Source organism: Poromitra crassiceps, assembly GCF_964638095.1.
Source record: "Poromitra crassiceps genome assembly, chromosome: 10".
Classification (NCBI taxonomy): domain Eukaryota; kingdom Metazoa; phylum Chordata; class Actinopteri; order Beryciformes; family Melamphaidae; genus Poromitra; species Poromitra crassiceps.
Window position 1 is genome coordinate 7859401 of NC_139631.1, and position 20000 is coordinate 7879400.

The following is a 20000-nucleotide window of genomic DNA, read 5'->3' on the forward strand; positions in this document are numbered from 1 at the left end:
CCTGCCAGCAGCGGGTCAAGTCTCCTCACTGAGTAGGTTTGACTGCCAGTGTCCCCGTCCTCATTTAGAGCAGGTAGCTTGAGCTGAAACGGAATGTAAAGCTGTCTGCAGGTCGTCCAGTGCTGGAGGTTAAAGATAGCCCCGGGTGTACTGTCTACTAACGAACTAGCTAATACCCCCGGCCAGGAGACTCACACGTCATCCATATCAGATGTTAAAGGATGCCAACAGCACCGCGGCTTGGCAAGTGGGTCACGTGGGCCTGTGGGGTCAAGAAGAAGCACAAGCCAGGAGGACATGGATAATATATCTCTAGGGTCGCATTCAAGTTCTACACTCTAGGATCTTATTTGTAAACGATCTTGGTTATATTGATGCCAAGAACGCTTTGTGGTTCATTTTAAATCCCTCTATAAGTTCATGTCAGTGAATGTTGTGTGAAAGATGCCAAAGCAGCCTGGGGGTTAGCCTAGTCTAGGTCTAGGTCAGACATCTGGCTTTGCGATCCGAGATCAATTTCAGACATGGTGTTCATTTCAGAACTGGCTGTACTGCTTTTTACGAGGGACAGTAGTACTCATGGTACATACATACATAATGCCTTTTTAAAAACATCTAAAAAACAAGGCTGTTGGCTTCTGGATATCAGCTTATATCGCTGCTGATAGTGATATATGGTCATTTCTCCCTGACCACAGCTACATAAAAATCTGTAAAAACCTGCAATGAAATTGTATTTTCTTTGCACTTAATTTTAAAATGATTAGTTTTGAAGGCCTAATATCGCCCAGAGTTTCTCTCTGCCTTAAGAGAGTGTTTCAGTGTGCTATGATGACCTGAATGCGGTTACAGACACCTGACAAATAACATCCTGGGCCTCCTGGCTATTCAACTTTAGCCAGGGAGGGAATACTGACTTATGGCCTGAAAATAGATAATGAACACAATTTAATATCCGGTACAACAATATAATTGTCACAGCAAAAATACCGTTGTCTCACAACCCTCTTTTTTTTTCTTGCAGAAAACTTTGCAAAGGGAAGAGAAGGGCCCAGATGGACAACTGGACTTTGAGGAGTTTGTTCACTATCTGCAAGATTATGAGAAAGACCTGAAGCTCGTAGTGAAGACCCTCGACAGGAAGAATTCAGGTATGACACCACTGTCACTGTGTTGTTGTTGTTGCTGTTGCAGATATGTCGACGCTGGCTTTGTGATAGCAGTAGCTGCAGTGTCAGCTGTCTTGACTTTCTTCAGCTCAGAATTGACCTGTCTTGTTTGTGTTTTTCTCTTTAAGGCCGCATCGATTCCAAAGAGTTCATGCAGTCTCTTGGGGATCTCGGTGTGCACATTTCCCAGCAGCATGCGGACAAAGTCCTGAAGAGGTAACATTCATTTTCTTGATCGGGGAGGGAGACGAAAGTCGCCATCTTTTTAATTATGAATGAATGATGTCGTTCTTCCAACATGGTGGCACGTCTCTTTTTAACCACACATTCACTGACGGGCCTCTGTGTGTGGACCACATTTCATTCATGTTTTTTTTTGTTTTTTTTACAAAGCATGGATAAGAACGGTACGATGACGATCAGCTGGAACGACTGGAGCAACTACCCCCTGGTGGAGGAGACGGAAAGCGTTCCTGAGATCATCCTCTACTGGAAACACTCCACGGTGAGTGAGGCAACATGGCACAATCTGACCAGTTTGTCATATATATATATATTCAGAAATGGCCACTATTCAGGCAAAATTAGGACATTCAAATGACTTTGGCTATGCACAATCCTAAGTACCCATGGGTTGTGTTTAGCTTTGCAACCTGCACCAGAACCACATTATAGACTTGAATCTTTAGTTTGGCGTCATTTAACAGGTCTTAATGTAACTGAATGAAAATGTGAGTCCCGAGTGGTAGCGAGTAAGTTGGTTAAACTCACTCCCCCAGTATAAAAGGCCTGTTAATCAGCTCCACCAAGGGAGCTAGCTCTCTTGGTGCAGTCGTTAGCGTGTGCGCTTTGGAAGCAGGAGGTCGGCGGTTCGAATCCACCCCTTGGCAAGCCCTTAACACGGGTTGCTGCTGCAACCACTATCAAACACACAACGCCGTTAGACGTTCGATATCTTACCTCTTGCTATTGGAGATTAGCGTTGCGTAAATGTTCCGATACCCTATTTTTCGCTCGGTCTTAGCCTGAGAGCCTGAGAGCCGATAACTTATCAGTGCACCCACCCATCTATTCGTATAGCGGTGGAAGTTCAGTGTCACGCCTTCTTCTGTCTGGAAGAAACGGGGGCAATTGGAACACAAATCCCCTCGCAAAGCTTCCAGTCAGCACAGCTCGTGCGTCAGCAAATAAGCGCCGTTAGGCCATGAAACGTATTTGTCTCAGTCGGAGAGGATTATGCCTGAAGGATTGAGCAGTTTGTCTGGCTCTTATGTAAGAGAGCTGGATGGCTTTATGGATGCACTACATCTCAGAGAGGCCCTTACCACACAGGCACACTGCTATCACTAACATCTCTCAGAGGCCCATACCACACAGGCACACTGCTGCTATCTTGGGCGCCGTCAAAAGTAATTGAGGTGCTTTGCCGTCTAATGAGTTGAGCACCATTTGGCTCTATATCAGTGGTTCCCAAACTGGGGTACGCGTACCCCTAGGGTACGTGGAGGGTACTACAGGGGGGTACTTGAGAGAAAAGGGGGAAATGTAAGAATAAATCATGAAAATAAATGAAACGTTCAAAATGAATCTGCTCAGGAGACACTAATTGCAACTCTTTCACTTCATTTCTTATTTTGTAACGTTATATTCTTCAAAAGGTGGCTTATCATTAGGGGTGTCAAAATTAATCGTATAATCGATGCATCGCGATGCGTATGTGTGAATCGAATCGTTGACAGATGAATCGTTTGTTTACATTTCTGTTGGCATTCCGATTTTAAAGCAGTTTCTAAGTAAAAAAGGGAGTTGATATTTATCTGACTGCTTGTATTAATTGATGAAAAAGTAGCCATGTGCAGTAATAATACAGAAAATTGAGGATTTGATACTTTGAGCTGTATCGAGATGCATCATGTGATGCATCGTGGAATCGAATTGTTGACAGATGAATCGTAATCGAATGGTGAGGCCAGTGAAGATTCACACAGCCCTAGTTCATTGCATCATATGCTATAGTTTTCTCTTGAAGGTTTAAATGTAGTCGGGTAAAGCGGGTACTTTGATTGAGAAATGAGGGAAAGGGGTACTGAGAAGCTCTAGATGGCCCTGGCATTCACACTCTGCACTGAGACTCAAAATAGAGCGACTTGAGGCTAAGAATAGAGCGTCTAGGGGTCCCTCACACATTACTGACAGCCAAACAACGCCTGAGCAAAATGCCACATGGTATTTCATGGTGCTGGATCAGCTGGGTTTGAGGGGGAAATGAATGTGTACGGCCTTCTAGCAGGAGGGGGCAGCAAAGAGGGTCACTTCCAATCACCGAAGGGTCGTGACCTAGATGAAGAGTATTGTTACAGAGTGGCATGTCTCGGGGCGCGGCCCTTGGCCTTTGCTCATGTAACAGTCCTCCGTGGTTTTTACACTCCGTGGGGCGGCTTTAGCTCAGGAGGTAGAGCGGGTCGGCCAATGATGCAAGGGTTGGCGGTTCGATCCCCGCTCCCTCCCAGCTGCTGTCGTTGTGTCCTTGGGCAAGACACTTAACCCTCCTTGCTCCCGATGGTGTGTAGGCACCCTGCGCGGCAGCCTGCCGCCATTGGTGTATGAATGGGTGAATGTAGACTATCTACTCATTGTAAAGCGCTTTGGATAAAAGCGCTATATAAATGCAGACCATTTACCATTTACCATTTACAGCCGTAACAGTCCTCTGTGGTTTTTACACAGCGGTAACAGTCTTCTGTGGTTTTTACACAGCGGTAACAGTCCTCCGTGGTTTTTACACAGCCGTAACAGTCTTCTGTGGTTTTTACACAGCCGTAACAGTCTTCTGTGGTTTTTACACAGCGGTAACAGTCCTCCGTGGTTTTTACACAGCCGTAACAGTCTTCTGTGGTTTTTACACAGCGGTAACAGTCTTCTGTGGTTTTTACACAGCCGTAACAGTCTTCTGTGGTTTTTACACAGCGGTAACAGTCTTCTGTGGTTTTTACACAGCCGTAACAGTCTTCTGTGGTTTTTACACAGCGGTAACAGTCTTCTGTGGTTTTTACACAGCCGTAACAGTCTTCTGTGGTTTTTACACAGCGGTAACAGTCTTCTGTGGTTTTTACACAGCCGTAACAGTCTTCTGTGGTTTTTACACAGCCGTAACAGTCCTCCGTGGTTTCATCTGAACAAATCAACTGGATCCATGAGCCCCTTCTGCTATTTTGCCAACTAACTGTCGACATGTTTGGAGCCAAATAGCAGTTGAAGTGGCTGCTGGTGAGGCCAAAAGTCCACACGCGGACAGATTTGACCAACATCGTCCACATGAAACCTTTCCCTTCCAATGTATCTTGATATAAAAGAAATAATCTCTTCAATCCCAAAATTGTCCACTTGATTCAATGTGTGGCATCGGTTACCAGCCTCGGCGTTGATTTGGGATATACTTTTTTGTTGTTCACTAGACTAGTCGCTGAAGGGGTCAAAAATGTATCGTACACCAGTGTTTTTAGAGTCGAATCGTCTTTTCCAATCCAAAACGAGGGATAGTCACAGAATTGGCATGCATCTAATAACTCTTGGTGCTCTCTGTGCTGCTTGCAGATCTTTGATGTGGGGGAGAACCTGATGGTGCCTGATGAGTTCACCCTTGAGGAGAAACTGACCGGGATGTGGTGGAGGCACCTGGTGGCAGGCGGATGGGCTGGAGCCGTGTCCAGGACCTGCACCGCGCCCCTGGACAGACTCAAAGTGATGATGCAGGTAAGAGACGTTTTCAGAGACAACCCCGAAGCTTGAACACCTAGTGGATTTGTACAGGATGTCAACACAGATTGAAAAGTATGGAGAATGGATGTAAGGGTTTTCCAGGCATTCAGGAGTTTGGGAATTGGACAGAAAGTTTGGAACGTTGTTGCTGTCCAAAAACCCAAATATCTCAATTTTATTTATGCGCCCGCTCTTCTTCTTGTATTATTTGCTCTCGTGAAAAAAATAGTCTTCACCTGGGGTGACAGTTGTTTTGGTGAAGAGCCATGTCGGCATACATCGCATTGAACATTAACCACAATCTTCAAGCCCAGTTAATAACTAATCTGGAGATTGAACATCCAGAACTTGAAGATGTGAAGGAACGTTGCTTGTAGGCCATGACTGGACCTACTGTAACACAATCACTGGGTCAAACTGTTAGGTAACTCACTCTTGAGTAATTTCTAATTGCCATAATTGGGTTAATGTGTACAGGGATAATGTGTGTAAGAGGGGGGGGTTGGGGGCGGGGCAGAGTCCAGGACATTCCAACCTAGTTCACCTTTCTAACCAATGACTGGATCGCAACCTGCCGTCACGCCCTCTGCTGAGACATGTTGCCCTGAATCCACCAAGTCATCAGTAGACTAAAGGTCTCTAATCGCGCGTGCTGATTGAGGATCAGCGTCATCGCTGTCAACGGCCCCGATCTGCGTCAATAGATGTTGTGCAAAGTCGACTTTGCGTCAGTAACTTGTGTCGAAAGTCGACTTTGAAACGTTAAACGCGTCAGACCGTCCCGTTGACTTTGGCCTGTGTCCCCTATTGAACTTGGATTATATATTTTGGCCGAAGAGTCTTTTCTCCTCAAATCGATTAATTAAACAGTAGTAACCTAGTTGGCGATACAATTCAACATGTTTTTGGCACAGGGGGATGGTTTGTCCTGAACTTGACCGGTCCAACTAGATGTTTGTTTTTTTAAGTGGGAGTTGGATTTCCAAATGTTTTACCAGCCAAGTTAAGACGAGCTTCACAGCCAGAGCTGCTTAAATATTACCATCATATTGAGTTAAAGTGTTGGTTTTCCTCAGGTTCACGGAACCCGCAGCAACAACATGTGCATCGTGGGCGGACTGACGCAGATGGTCAAGGAGGGCGGCATGAGGTCGCTGTGGCGAGGCAACGGGGTCAACATCATTAAAATCGCCCCCGAGACGGCCCTCAAGTTCATGGCCTATGAGCAGGTACTGTTCCACTCCCATCCCCCACACACTGTATCTCAACCTGCAGTTAACGTTCATCAGAACCTTTTTGACACCAGTACTTTTATAGAGTTACACGTATGCCTGTATGTTAGAAATGTTTACCTGTGCTCTGTCACCTGTGCTAACCGCCGGCTTTCTCCTCTCAATTGGTTTGATCAGATCAAGCGTCTGATTGGCAGCGATAACGAGACCCTGCACATCGGAGAGCGTTTTGTCGCTGGCTCCATGGCCGGCGTCGTCGCCCAGAGCTCCATCTACCCCATGGAGGTGATTATCTTTGATCAATAGATCTACTCCTTCAAAATCAAATAAAAAAATAAAGGCTTTGAGGAACTTCTAGGAGTTATTATTCAGATTGTAGCCGTAGAAGGTTTCTTGAAATACCTTGGTGGGACTTCTTAGGGATATTTATGATGACATTATTATGACATTATCTCCTAGTTTTCGGGGTGTAAAAATGTTATAATCACACGTATTTCCAATATCAATGCATTCATTTCTTGTCATTTAATGTGCCCCCCAGGTCCTGAAAACACGTCTTGCTCTGAGAAAGACGGGACAGTACGCTGGTATCTCAGACTGTGCGAAGCAGATCTTCAGGCGAGAAGGTCTGGCAGCGTTTTACAAAGGCTACGTCCCCAACATGCTGGGCATCATCCCCTACGCAGGCATCGACCTGGCCATATACGAGGTGAGCAGGTGGTGATAAAAGACTACTATCTAACTCAGAGTTCCATAACAGAATCTAAATGCCGTGATATGATGGGAAACAGCTAAAAGTGCAGAAGTGAAGGGCAGAGTAGGCAAACTTTACCGGCCAGTCAGAAGACACTGCCACATGTTAATTTCTTCTGTTGCATGGTGACAGACCACCGCCATGTGTTAATTTCTCTGGTTGTCATGGTTTTCTCCCTCCTCAGACTCTGAAGAACAGTTGGCTGCAGCGGTACAGCACCAACAGCACCGACCCCGGTGTGTTGGTCCTGCTCGCCTGCGGCACCGTGTCCAGCACCTGCGGTCAGCTGGCCAGTTACCCGCTGGCTCTGGTCCGAACCCGCATGCAGGCACAAGGTGAGTGACTGAGACCTGCACTTTAGCTGCTGCTGAAGGGTTAGACGTTGATTAGACGTGTATTCAGAAGAAAAAAACACATTCAAGCTTTTCCAAAACTTTACATCATAATAATGCGTTTATGACAAACAGCTGTTGGTCCAGTGTCTCAAGCCTAATCTGTGTTTTGTTCCCCCCCCCCCCTGCAGCTACACTGGGCAGCCAGCAGGTGTCCATGACGGGTCTGTTCAGGCACATCTTGCAGACCGAGGGCCCCAAGGGGCTCTACAGGGGCCTGGCCCCCAACTTCATGAAAGTCATTCCGGCCGTGAGCATCAGCTACGTGGTTTACGAGCACCTGAAGGCATCGCTGGGAGTGACCTCACGCTGAAGGACTCCCACCCCCTACATCCCCCCTTATCCCCCCACCCCGGAGTGGTTTTGACTTCTCAAGCTCACTCTCTCGGACCCCTACCCCACCCCACCCCACCCCACCCACGCCCGCCCATCCCAGGGACCTCACGGGGCCCGCTGGAGGTTCGTGGAGCCATCTCATTCTGTGAATGTCAGCCTGCGAAAGAGGAGGAGAAGGACACGAAACATGAAAATGCAGAGGAGGAGGAAGAGGATGGATATGGACTCTGTGACCTCACGTTGAGGGAAGATCTGCTATTTATGTTTTAAAGAGAGCAATTATTTTGAGAAGTTAATAAGCACGTTGACTGACCGAGTGACTGGTTAATAAGCACGTTGACTGACCGAGTGACTGGTTAATAAGCACGTTGACTGACCGAGTGACTGTCTGTCAAGTTGAGGACCAAATGTTGTCTTTGCTCTTCCTGTCCGTTTTGTGTTCCAGTGCCTCCTGAGCAAGTGAGCAAATGTTCTTGATGTCCTTATTTTCACGTTGGCGCCACCTTGTGATGAGTCTGCGTCAACATGCACCAAAGCCCTTTTAAGTAGCTCTACTAAAGCAACACTATTGTGCCCGTTCAAAATACTTTTCATGTTGGCAGATGCAGCATCGACTTATTTTTATACAGTACTTTAAACGGTTCTGCCTGCCACAAGTTGTTTTGTTTGTTTGTTTGTTTGTTGATGGGAGGTTCTGATCGCTCTTCACCCCGTCCAGAACGAATGTTTTTCTGAATGAGTATTTATTTCTGTCCTTGGTGTATTTATTATTTCTTTGTATTGTGTTGGTGTCGTGCTGCTGCCTGTGTGTCGCGCTGCTTCCGGTTTAGAAGAGCCAAATGTGCAAGAATTGAGCTGTAAATGCAGTGAGCTGTATGATTGCATTCAGGGGGGGAAGTTACGCCAGCCAGCAGCCAAACACCTGTGGCTGGTGGCCAGTCAGTATTCCGAAATGTAGTCTGCTGGGAAAACAGTGGAAGGGGGCTTTGGGAATTTTGGATCGGTGCGTCACTGTGGCTGCTGGACAAAGTTTCCTTCTCTCGTTATATTGTGTTGGAGATACTTTGTTGCAAACTACCTTTTAGATGATCTCTATTTGAAGTCATCTCTATTGAGGTAATGCAAGTTGATGTTTTTGCCCTCAATGTTCTACCTCTCGGGTTGAAGGGAGAGCACGCGTGGTGTTTTTCTAGTTCCACTTTGAGAAACATAGGCTTGAAAAGATGAGCAACATAATGCACTTTAATCAACACTGTGTTCGCAGGGAAACTCTGAATGTCACATATCAAGCCAGGTATGGTGAGGAGATAATTCTTTTGTAAAGAATGATTTTAGTTTGTTTTAATGGACCATTTTGATGCAAATAAATGCAAATTCGTGTAGAGCCGAGTGTCAAGTCTTTATTTCCAATGGGATGAATGAGATGGACTTGTTGGCATGTCATTTTGTATTTTAGCATTCAGACTTGTATCTATGTAGGAACACAGCTCTGGAAAAAGAATGGGATATTTTCCCAGGTCTTACAATTTGGAAATTGCACAAAAGTCTGGAAAATTGTGCATAAATATAATTTGTTATAATGTACTCATTTACAACTACAAGTCTGGTAACCGTATGGTAGTTGAAAATAGGACCCCTGCGTGTATTCATAATATACAGTTTGGTTATTCACTATCACTAAGTCAGGGGTTTTCAAGGTCTGAGGCTGTGGTCCTCCCTTCAGACAAAGCCCCCCCCAACCACCATCTTAACTTGCTTACCGTAGTTTTGCTAAATTCATGGATGCCTATGAGATAGTGATTACAGTATGTTATTTGATCACAACAATTGTCTGAAGGCTTTATTTGTTTCACTCTGGGAAAGTGGGAAAAACAGTAAAATTCCTGAATACTATTGTATCTCTGAACGATCTCTTTAGCCAAATCACACACATTTAGGCTATTCTATGTTATTTCCTTTTGATAACTAATGTCATATTTTTTCAATCCATTCACTGAGCCTCCCCTGAAACGGTTTGGAGCGCCCCTGGGGAGGCCCGCCTCCCACATTGAAAACCTAAGTGGTTTATAGTGCTGCTGCGTGTCTGTCCCTCCAGCTAGTTATTTACAGTTAATCATAATCACCTGTTGTCCAGGTAGAAATCAGTCCTTGATGTGTAGGCTACTAAGGCTTGGAGGTATGGTAAACACACACACACACACACACACACATATATATGTGTGTGTGTGTGTGTGTGTGTGTGTGTGTGTGTGTGTGTGTGTGTGTGTGTGTGTGTGTGTGTGTGTGTGTATGCGTCATGTCATTTGACCTAATATGCCTTAAAATATTTAATACCTAATTTTGGCAGTTTTTAAATTGTTATTAAATAGATTTTCACTAAATAACTTTAATTTAGTCTGCATTTAATCATCATTATACAGTGATACTACAATGAGGTTTTGTAGTTCTGCCTGTGACCACTAGGTGTTCCCCAATACCTGCAGATGTTAATTTAGCATCGTCAGAATCACTTTATGGAGTAGCCTAAAATTAATGTAAAAGAATTTATGTTGCTGACAGTTCCCAACAATCTTGAAAGTTTGTAGATTTGAGAAAATAAGTTGATTTTTATCCAACCAAAAACCAGAGAAGCTGGTTTCAATATAGCAAATTTTATATTATTTTAACCTTTATAATATGTGGAGGAGGCATCCGGATCTTTCATATTTCTATGACAGCTGAACGGCTAGCTGTCACTTTCTGCAACCAGTTCGTCTCCGCCAACAAAATATGTAATCACTGTTTGCAATGAATTGCATGTAAGACGCAACATGTATTTGTGTTACAGTGCGTCATGTTTCGCTCTTGTCATGGTCATCTTTCCTCTCGTCAGATCCATCTGCAGAGCGTGTCCTTTCTTCCAGGAGACGAGTGTCCAGCTGTCTGAGCTGCTTCAGGAAGCCCCAGTTGGGTATGATCCGCCTGCGTTTCTTCACCTGATCGATGGCCTCCACCACCGTCATCTTCTTGCAGATCATCAGGTAGGCCAGGAAAAGTGTGGCCGACCGACTCCTTCCCATAACACAATGTACCAGGAGTTTATCTGCAGATACATCAATCAGGTTTAGGGTCAGTTCATGAATGAACCCATTAATTGCAATTCTGGAATATGAATTTGAAAAAAGAAGGGTAGATACAGTAGCTAGACAGACAGACAGACAGACAGACAGACAGACAGACAGACAGAGAGACATACAGACAGGCAGGTAGACAGAGAGACAGACAGACAGACAGACAGGCAGACAGAGAGATAGACAGACAGAGAGACAGACAGAGAGATAGACAGACAGACAGACAGACAGACAGACAGACAGACAGACAGGTAGACAGACAGACAGACAGACAGACAGGTAGACAGACAGACAGACAGACACACACACAGACAGACCGACCGATAGATCTGTTTCCTATTGACCTTTTTCACAGCAGTCATTTTGTGTCTAAAAGGCAGGTTAAACACAGGTGCAACCAAAACATCGATGAGACATCGATGAAACACCAACCAATCCATTTAGGTGTTACAGTGCTGGGGGCCCTCATTACTGTTTTGGTTCCACCTGTGTTCACCCTGCCTTTTAGACACAAAATGGCTGCTGTGCTGTGAAAAAGGTCCACGATGTTCCAACTCCAGGAATTGAATTGGAATTGACCATGCATTCTCTGTTCAATTCAGGAATGGCGCCCGATATAAATGATAGTAGACTAGTTAAAATCAGGGAATTGTTCTAATACACAGATTTTGTGTGTGTGTCTGTCCTTGCAAGTCTATTGTCTTACTCTGAGGATTGCTTAGTCTTACTCTGAGGATTGCTTAGGGTTTCATCAATGAATTGGGCAGCAGAGAAGAAGTACTGGCTGAGGTCAAAGGTGGGCACATCCTCTGCCACCACACCGTAGTAGACGATGTCCATGTCGCTGTAGTAACCGGCTCCTGTGTCCACGTTGTTCCACGTCCCTTCTGCTGCGTTCAAGATGTGTGTCACGCCCAACTTCCTCAGATTACACTTGTCTTTCGCTGTCGCCCTGGAAGAAGTCGATGTGAATATTCTCATTTGGATCAGGGGTTTCCTTTCGTGTCAACTTTTCTCCACTCACGAATTCCATTCGTGTTGAGGAGGTTACCCTGATTCAGCACTATGTGTGTTTGTGGGAGAGACGTGCGCACGGAGATTTGGGCGATGAGATGAGTGCCTCCTCTCGAAGGGTGGGACCTGCTGTAAACCTGAGACCTGCACACCTGCACCGCTTACTTTAACACCTGGGTGTGTGTGTTTTTTTTTGGTCAATTTGAGTATGGCAAGGTTGCGTACCACTGGTCTAGCTGCAGGTCCTAACACTATCAATAAACTGGGTTCTGTATCGAATATGGGGGTGTCACAGGCATTCACGCACCCATGTAATATAGGATATAATAGGAGATGTATGTAAGATAGTACATGCAGTGTTATGGTCAGTGCAGCATCTGTTGTGCTGACAGGCCTCCCCAGTTTATTTGGTTTCTAAGTCGAACATATGAGAGATGAGTGGTGGCCTTGTGCACATTTTCCCTGGGGTTCACATAGTATTATGTAGCTATATTATATATACTACCGTATGTTGGTTGAAGGAAGCATAGGAGATGGCAGCGTCAGGCCTGTAGGCGTTAATAGTATCTAAAGACATTGCACAGTAGGGAGATCACTTGCTGTGCCTCTGTCAGAATAAGGTGTGGTCCGGGGGCCACACCAGTTAATGTATTGAGCTGCACCTTCTCCACCCTCCTCAGGACCTTTAAGCAGGGCTGTGCTAACCATCCATGACTGAAGGGTAATAATCTCAATACGAATGGAATTTGTGAGTGGAGAGAAGTCTCCACTGAGGAAACCTGGGTTACAGTGTAACCAACTTGTGTTTTACTCTTGTGTTTTATTCAGGCTTCTATAGACGGTTTTCACCAGCTGCAACCCCACAGCACTTCCTTTTTCTCAGCTTCTTCTTCTGTGTTTTATGGCGGTTGGCATCCTTAAATGTTGCATTACCGCCACCTGAATTGTATCAGCTTCACAGTGCTAACTATTGACAGTGTCCACTTTCTCAGCTATTCAGGGGAAAACACTGACATAGCCTACTTCTATTTCTATTTTTGCTATGTAAACGTTTAAATGTAAAGATAGGCCTATGCGTGCAATAACGTACTGATAGTCAGCTTACTCTGTAACATGTAGCTTTTATTAGCCTCTCAGGCTAGCTCCGGGACGGTTGCAATCTTTTTTTTCCCATGATGGCGAAGGCATGACCCGCCCCTCTCTGCCTCTAATTTGCTGACTGCACTCGGCTGCTCTCGGCTGCTTCCCAGGCGAGCCAGAAGTCATCTCAAACGAGCTTTCATTCAATGTCACGATGCTGCGGGGGGAAGTAGGCTACTTCATAGCTTAACTACGAAAATAGTGTCCGCTGTTTATCTCCCTTTCTGCTGCAGCATGTTGAAGAAATAAATGTTCAGTTTGAACAACACCCATTCTGGTCATTATAGAGCAAGATGATCGCTTCCACTACCAGGGCCGCCCAGAGGGATGGCAGTGCCCCTGGAGGGGTCCAGCCCCTCTCCTCTCCCTCTCCCCTCCTCTCCCCCTGGTTCCCCCCCCTCCTCTCCCCCTCTCTCCTCTCCCCCCTCTGGTCCCCCCTCTCTCCCCCTCTCCTCTCCCCCTGGTTCCCCCCTCCTCTCCCCCTCTCTCCCCTCTGGTCCCCCCTCTCTCCTCTCCCCTCCTCTCCCCCTGGTTCCCCCTCTCTCCTCTCCCCCTCTCTCCCCTCTGGTTCCCCCTCTCCCCTCTGGTTCCCCCTCTCTCCTCTGGTTCCCCCTCTCTCCTCTCCCCCCCTGGTTCCCCCCTCCTCTCTCCTCTCCCCCCTCTGGTCCCCCCTCTCTCCTCTCCTCTCCCCCTGGTTCCCCCCCTCTCTCCCCTCTGGTCCCCCCTCTCTCCTCTCCTCTCCCCCTCTCTCCCCTCTGGTCCCCCTCTCTCCTCTCCCCTCCTCTCCCCCTGGTCCCCCCTCTCTCCTCTCCCCTCCTCTCCTCTGCTTCCCCCTCTCTCCTCTCCTCTGGTTCCCCCTCTCCTCTCCCCCCTCTGCTCTCCTCTCCTCTCTGGCTGGCTCAGATTCAAATCTGAGTCAGCCAATCGCGTTGTCCTGCGCTGTTTGGGACTGTGTATAAAAGGCGACCGCTGACCGGGGTGGGTGGGGGGAACCAGAGGAGAGGGGGAGGGGAGAACCGGGGGAGAGAAGAGGAGGGGAGGGGGGAGGAGAGAGGGGGAGAAGAGGAGGGGAGGAGAGGGGGAGAGAAGAGGAGGGGAGGGGAGGAGAGGGGGAGAGAAGAGGAGGGGAGGGGGGAGATGAGGAGGGGAGAGGGGGAGAGGAGAGAGGGGGAGAGGAGAGGAGAGAGGGGGAGAGGAGAGGAGAGGGGGAGAGGAGGGGAGGGGGGAGGAGAGAGGGGGAGAAGAGGAGGGGGGGAGAGAAGAGGAGGGGAGGGGGGAGGAGAGAGGGGGAGAAGAGGAGGGGAGGAGAGGGGGAGAGAAGAGGAGGGGAGGGGGGAGATGAGGAGGGGAGAGGGGGAGAGGAGAGAAGAGGAGAGGGGGAGAGGAGAGGAGAGAGGGGGAGAGGAGAGGAGAGGGGGAGAGAAGAGGAGGGGAGAGGGGGAGAGGAGAGGAGGAGAGCGTGGCCAGCGGCACCACCCCGCTGGGCACAGTCACCCAGGCTAAGTGCCCCTCTGCTGGGCAGACTCCCAGGGCAGCCACTCCCACCACCAGGCTGCCACCACCCGCCCTGCCCCTCACCCTGCCCGGGTCCCACACCCCCGCCCGAGACCCTCCTCCAGAACCCCGCGCACCAGGCGGACCCGGTGCATGGCGCGACGCAGTAAACAAACTCATGTTTCCCTCGTCACCAGTCATGCTGGACATCAGTACAAGTGTGAGATCCCTCTCATTCCCGCAAATATGTAACGTAGCCTATGTAAATAAATACAGTGTTGTGTAGTGGACAGGTCCGCCCATAAGGGGGGGTAAAGGGGTAAGCTTCGAGGGGCGTCGCCACTAGGGGGGGCGCTGGAGCCAGGCAATTATTTATTTATTTTTTTAACACTAAAATATATCTCCCATCCTGAAAATGCAGCAACTAAATTATTTTTTTGCAAGGAGTCGAACAAATACACAAAACACAGCAGCAGTAACAAGGCATGCTTGGGCAGGAGTGAGCTATGAGTGAGCTGAAGCTGACTATCAGTACGTTATTGCACGCATAGGCCTATCTTTACATTTAAACGTTTACATAGCAAAAATAAAAAATAGAAATAGAAGTAGGCTATGTCAGTGTTTTCCCCTGAATAGCTGAGAAAGTGGACACTGTCAATAGTTAGCACTGTGAAGCTGATACAATTCAGGTGGCGGTAATGCAACATTTAAGGATGCCAACCGCCATAAAACACAGAAGAAGAAGCTGAGAAAAAGGAAGTGCTGTGGGGTTGCAGCTGGTGAAAACCGTCTATACTGTTGTCTTACTCACTCATCTCCGATGTAGACGTTAGGCCAGACCTCGTTGACGTGAGTGTAGGCCACGCTCCCACGGTTAAGGATCTTCTCCAGCATGAAGATATATGCTGCTTTTGCAACGGTCATCTTCATCTTCACACCAGTCTTTGACTTGTGAAGTCAAAGACTGTGAACTGTGACTTTGGGGGTCACAGTTCCCTTGTCCCTCCACCATTTTTCCATATAATTTACAATGATATACTGGCATTATGTGTTGAGGCCTGCAAAAACCCTTCACATTATAGTGAAAATTTGACATTTTCATTTTTTTGACATTTCCATGAATTAGAATATATATATAACTTTTTTTAATGACTGAGATAACTCTTACAGGTCAAAAGTTATGAGTATTTTAATGTTATGTGTCTAAAAAATAAAATGTGAGAAAAATGGCTTAAAACATGACCCGAACATTCTATTTTCTACATCCACCCAAACCATCAAAATAAAATAGGCCTACGTCCCCTTTTGTTTTATGAAAATAAATTTGCCGTGATGTGCTACGGAGAAAGTAACCGAATCACTCAAAATCTCAAAATACAACACTATACCTGCAACACTCATTTTCCACCTTCTTTGGCTCATTATTACCAACAACGTAGAGCGACATGTGAGGGTTCTCTCAGACCACCATACATATATTTTTTCACACGCACAAACGCTTCCACTCTTACAAAATGCAGGCAAAGCACAACTCACCGGGAGATTGAAGTCCTCGATTTTCCTCCAGGTGAATTTAGTTGATTCAGTTTTGATAAGGTGTTGTTGTCAAGCCGTCCTTACAAACGGTTGAGGGTTAATTCTGGCAGACTTGAGTCGGGACAGAGATTGTGTAACTGGTTTGTGACCCGGCACCAAATGCAGGGGATATTTTTAGGGCTGTGATGTGGCAGCGGGGGCCCCCCAATTTTGAAGTTTTTGATCCTCCCAGTTATTATTATTGTTATTATTATTATTTACTTTCTGTATAGCTGGTTATATTACACTACATGTGAACTAGTGAATAAGGTTGTTTTAGGCTGCACCTTGTTGGAAAGGGACAGCTGAGTATGCCTATGTGTAGGCAGGCTATTTATTCCTCAGATGACATTGACAGAAGGCAGACTGCTTGTGTTGTGATATAACTTTTACTATCCACCCACAGCAGTGTTTCAGGTTGTAAAAGTGTCACACCACTATAAAACATATGGTCAGGTTTCATTCATAACTAATAGCCTGATGATGGCGTCAGTGAGTGATCAGTAGTGAGAGAAACGTAGAGTCTGACCATTGCATAGACTTCACTTCCAGTTTATTTGTAGAAGGTTTACATTCGGTCATGGCGACCTTCATCATGACATCATCAGTGACATCACAATTGCTCTTCTTCTTCTTCTTTTTGGTGTTTTATGGCAGTTGGCATCCTCAATGTTGCAGTACCGCCCTCTTCTGGATCCCTCCATCCACTGTTTCCCTGCCAAAAGCTTGCTCTCTTCTTCTTCATCTCTTTGGTGTTTTATGCCAGCCGGCATCCCCCATAACACCTCACCTCCAGCCACTGCTCCCCCCCATCCTGCTCCTCTGGTGCTCTTAGGTCTCTTCTTCTCCCTCCTCTTCTTCACAACCACACACACACCTAAACTACCTCACACCCTACTAAACAGCCCTGTATCCCTTACAGAAGCTAACAGAGCCCTCCCTGCTCTGCATCTGACAATCAAACAATCAAAGCAATAATCAGAGTGACAATGCAAAATGGAGGTACAATGAAAACCACTCACAAAGACAAATGTCAGTTGGATGACTTTGTGCACACAGGATAGTTATAGGTGAAGTTAAGTTAGATAAATAAATACAGTTAGTGGCTGGGCGGCAGGCGATATTTGACAAATTAGCTGGAGCTCAGTCAAACTTTATTTAGTTGGTCTTCATTGTGAATGACAAAATGGTTGGGGGGGCCACTCTGCACCCTATCGCAGGCCGCATTTGGCCCCCGGCCCGCAAGTTGAGTAGCTCACTCACTGGTCTATTGGCTATAAGCGATCTATTTTGGCATTGTGTCTGCCTGGCATGCTGCAAGTTGCAAAATTGAATAAAAACTAAAACAGAAAGCATCTTTGACAGTCCTGTGAGTCAGTCAATGTGAACAGGAGGAGACCATGCGTCAGTGTGAGCGCTGCAGTAGTGCATTATGGCCACATGGAGGCGTTTTATCAACATTATTGGGAGGCAGCAAAATTGTCCATAGAGCTGCGGCAAGCATGCTCGAGATAGCCAGGATGATGCCGGAAGTTAATCGTTTTGCCTTCAAAATAAAAGTACAATGTGTTGATTTGTGCGTGAACGTGATTTGTGCTTGACAGTCTGTTTATTTTTATTTTTTTGGCATCCCTATACATAATGCATATCAAAAGTTTTCACCCATTTTACAATTTCCATTGAGACCTGAAGTGAAAGCCCTGTCTTTACATCCTTTTAGGATGCATGTTTTAATGCATAGACAAGATCCCATGTAATCTAACTATAACTATAACTCACTCTATTTTAAATTGGTTACCCTTTTACTTTTACTTAGGTCGATTTTTACACAAATTAATATTCTTCTTCTAAAGTTTCAGCAAAGAGGGTTTTACTCTTAAAAGAATAAACCGGAAGTCGAATTACACATTCCAGGCCAGCTTGACACAGTTGGTCCAAAGTTCCCCTCGGCACCGAAAGAAAAGGAGGCGAAGTCGAGTTCTGTCATTTTATGTTGTCGAACCGCTCCTGCAAACCTCCAGGCCCAGAAATGTCTCCAGGTAGGCCTTCTATTACTTTATAAATCACATACATTTAACATTATCTCTCTAGTTTAACGTTCACCAACGTGGTACTTGTTCGCAGAATTCTGTGCTGAATCATCTGTGAAGAAGAGGGGTTCGGATGAAGATAGGCGCTAAACCACAACATACAACAACAACAAAAACAACAACCGGGACGTTTCATTGCCGCCACACTTTTCCGTCACTTTGCGTCGTGTTGAAGCATGGCTTTCTTCGTGAAAAAGAAGAAGTTTAAGTTCCAGACGCAGCTGACCCTGGAGGAGCTCACCGCGGTGCCTTTTGTCAACGGAGTTTTGTTCTGCAAGCTGCGGCTGCTGGACGGAGACTTCTCTGCTACTTCTTCCAGGTACCAAGTCAACACTCTGCTAACATCACTTGATGCTGTGTGTGTGTGTGTGTGTGTGTGTGACGCCTTTAGCAATGTTCTCTTCTCTCAAAAGTGACTTAAACACCCACTAAAGTCATGTTCTAATTCTAAGATGTATATAAAATACTTGGCTTTGACTAATAATTTGTGTCTGATATGGTTTTATATTTACTATCAATATATATAAAAAAAAAATATATATATATATATATATATATACACACACACACACACACACGCACACACACACACACACACACACACACACACACACACACACACACACACACATGTATATATAGTTTTTTATTCAATATGATTTTGTCAAGAATTCCAAGGCTACATGGTAGGTACAGAGATAACAAGATAAACTATGATCAAAACAGTCATTCTTCTACATTCTCTAATGGTGTTAATTTGTATTTCAAATTAAATAATGCTAATTCATCAATTTTCTGTGGACTACCTGGAACCCACTGAAGGACCCCTGGTGGTCCCTGGACCCCACGTTGAAAAGTTGAACCACTGTATTATAGCACTTTATGGTATTTTTTACTTCTCCTATGGTATCATTATAATATCCCAATAGGGCCTTAAACTTTGCGGTACTAAGTTTTATCGCATTTCCCCCCCTAGTCTCCTATAGTGTCACTGTAATAATGCCATTTGGGCTTAGAAGTTTTGCTGTTACATTTGTTCATTATCCTTGTAAAATCTGTAGTTCATTATCTTTAGGTTTGTAAAGGATTTAAAGCTGTGTTAGTTTACAGTTTTTGGGTTTGGGTTCAACATCAAAGTTTATATTATTGCCCACGCTTAATGAAAGACAGAGTCAGAAAGAAACTGCAGCACCAGAGGAGACATGAGAAAACCTCTCGAGTCGTCTCGTCTCTCACACTGATCAGATTTATCAGCTCTTAACTGCACCAAACCTTTTCCACACCTTTTTGATACGTGCACTGAGTGAAATGCAGTGGCTTTAGTGCAGTTGGCCTGCAGAGTGGAAACCTGTAACTTGTGATGATGAAATAACACTGAGATGGAAGGAAGTCATGGGGATGGTGAAGATTAGCCTGGGTAAACCCAGCCTCCACATGACTGCTCTCAGACCTGCTCTCAGTCACTACAGGCTAGGTGAAGATGTCCTCTTGGTCTCCTGGTTCACGCCACAGAACACCAGGTTCCTCCCAAACCTCCTACAGAAACAAACTTGGTCTCTTCTCTGTTGCAGAGCGGGACGTCTTCGCTTTACAACATGAGATTATTTCACTCACTTATGAGCAGTGTTTGGTAAGTTACTGAAAATTAGTTACAGTTACTAGTTACTAGGGATGCACGATATATCGGCAATCATATCGGTATCGGCCGATGTTAGTCATTTTTTAACATATCGGTCATATCGGTATCGGTCAGATGTTGCAATGTTAATATCGGTTATCATTATCAGCCAAATTCTTCACATTGATATGAAATAATGCAGTAAATCTATGATTTATGGGCTTTTCCAAAGGCTTTGCAAATAAAGAAATGCATAACTTTTTCAAATTCAGTGTTAACACGTTAATTGCCAAGAACGAGTTGAGTCGTCAAACACA

At 45.7% G+C, this 20000-nt stretch overlaps 2 protein-coding genes and 1 pseudogene across 3 annotated transcripts in view; 2 read left to right on the forward strand and 1 right to left on the reverse strand.

The window, feature by feature from the left end:
- Window positions 1–8982, forward strand: part of slc25a25a (solute carrier family 25 member 25a) — a gene marked incomplete at its 5' end in the record, with an annotated part of 10980 nt that extends 1998 nt beyond the window's left edge. Inside the window, 9 exons of the mRNA XM_083644273.1 lie at window positions 1025–1151; window positions 1298–1385; window positions 1563–1674; window positions 4764–4922; window positions 6005–6157; window positions 6338–6445; window positions 6702–6869; window positions 7099–7249; window positions 7438–8982. Coding sequence (XP_083500399.1) covers window positions 1025–1151; window positions 1298–1385; window positions 1563–1674; window positions 4764–4922; window positions 6005–6157; window positions 6338–6445; window positions 6702–6869; window positions 7099–7249; window positions 7438–7619 — 1248 coding nt within the window. The 3' untranslated portion in view covers window positions 7620–8982. The remainder of the gene's footprint in view (window positions 1–1024; window positions 1152–1297; window positions 1386–1562; window positions 1675–4763; window positions 4923–6004; window positions 6158–6337; window positions 6446–6701; window positions 6870–7098; window positions 7250–7437) is intronic.
- Window positions 8983–10473: 1491 nt separating this feature from the next.
- On the reverse strand, window positions 10474–15330 carry LOC310783817 (dual specificity phosphatase 29 pseudogene; annotated as a pseudogene). The gene is made up of 3 exons: window positions 15212–15330; window positions 11481–11704; window positions 10474–10724 (listed from the first exon to the last, which is right to left on the reverse strand). The product of its transcript is annotated as a dual specificity phosphatase 29 pseudogene (transcript).
- Window positions 15331–17984: 2654 nt separating this feature from the next.
- Window positions 17985–20000, forward strand: part of LOC310783150 (early estrogen-induced gene 1 protein-like) — a 42151-nt gene continuing 40135 nt past the window's right edge. The window contains exons 1-2 of the mRNA XM_083643944.1: window positions 17985–18014; window positions 18100–18384. Of these exons, the coding sequence (XP_083500070.1) occupies window positions 18242–18384 (143 nt within the window). The 5' untranslated portion in view covers window positions 17985–18014; window positions 18100–18241. The remainder of the gene's footprint in view (window positions 18015–18099; window positions 18385–20000) is intronic.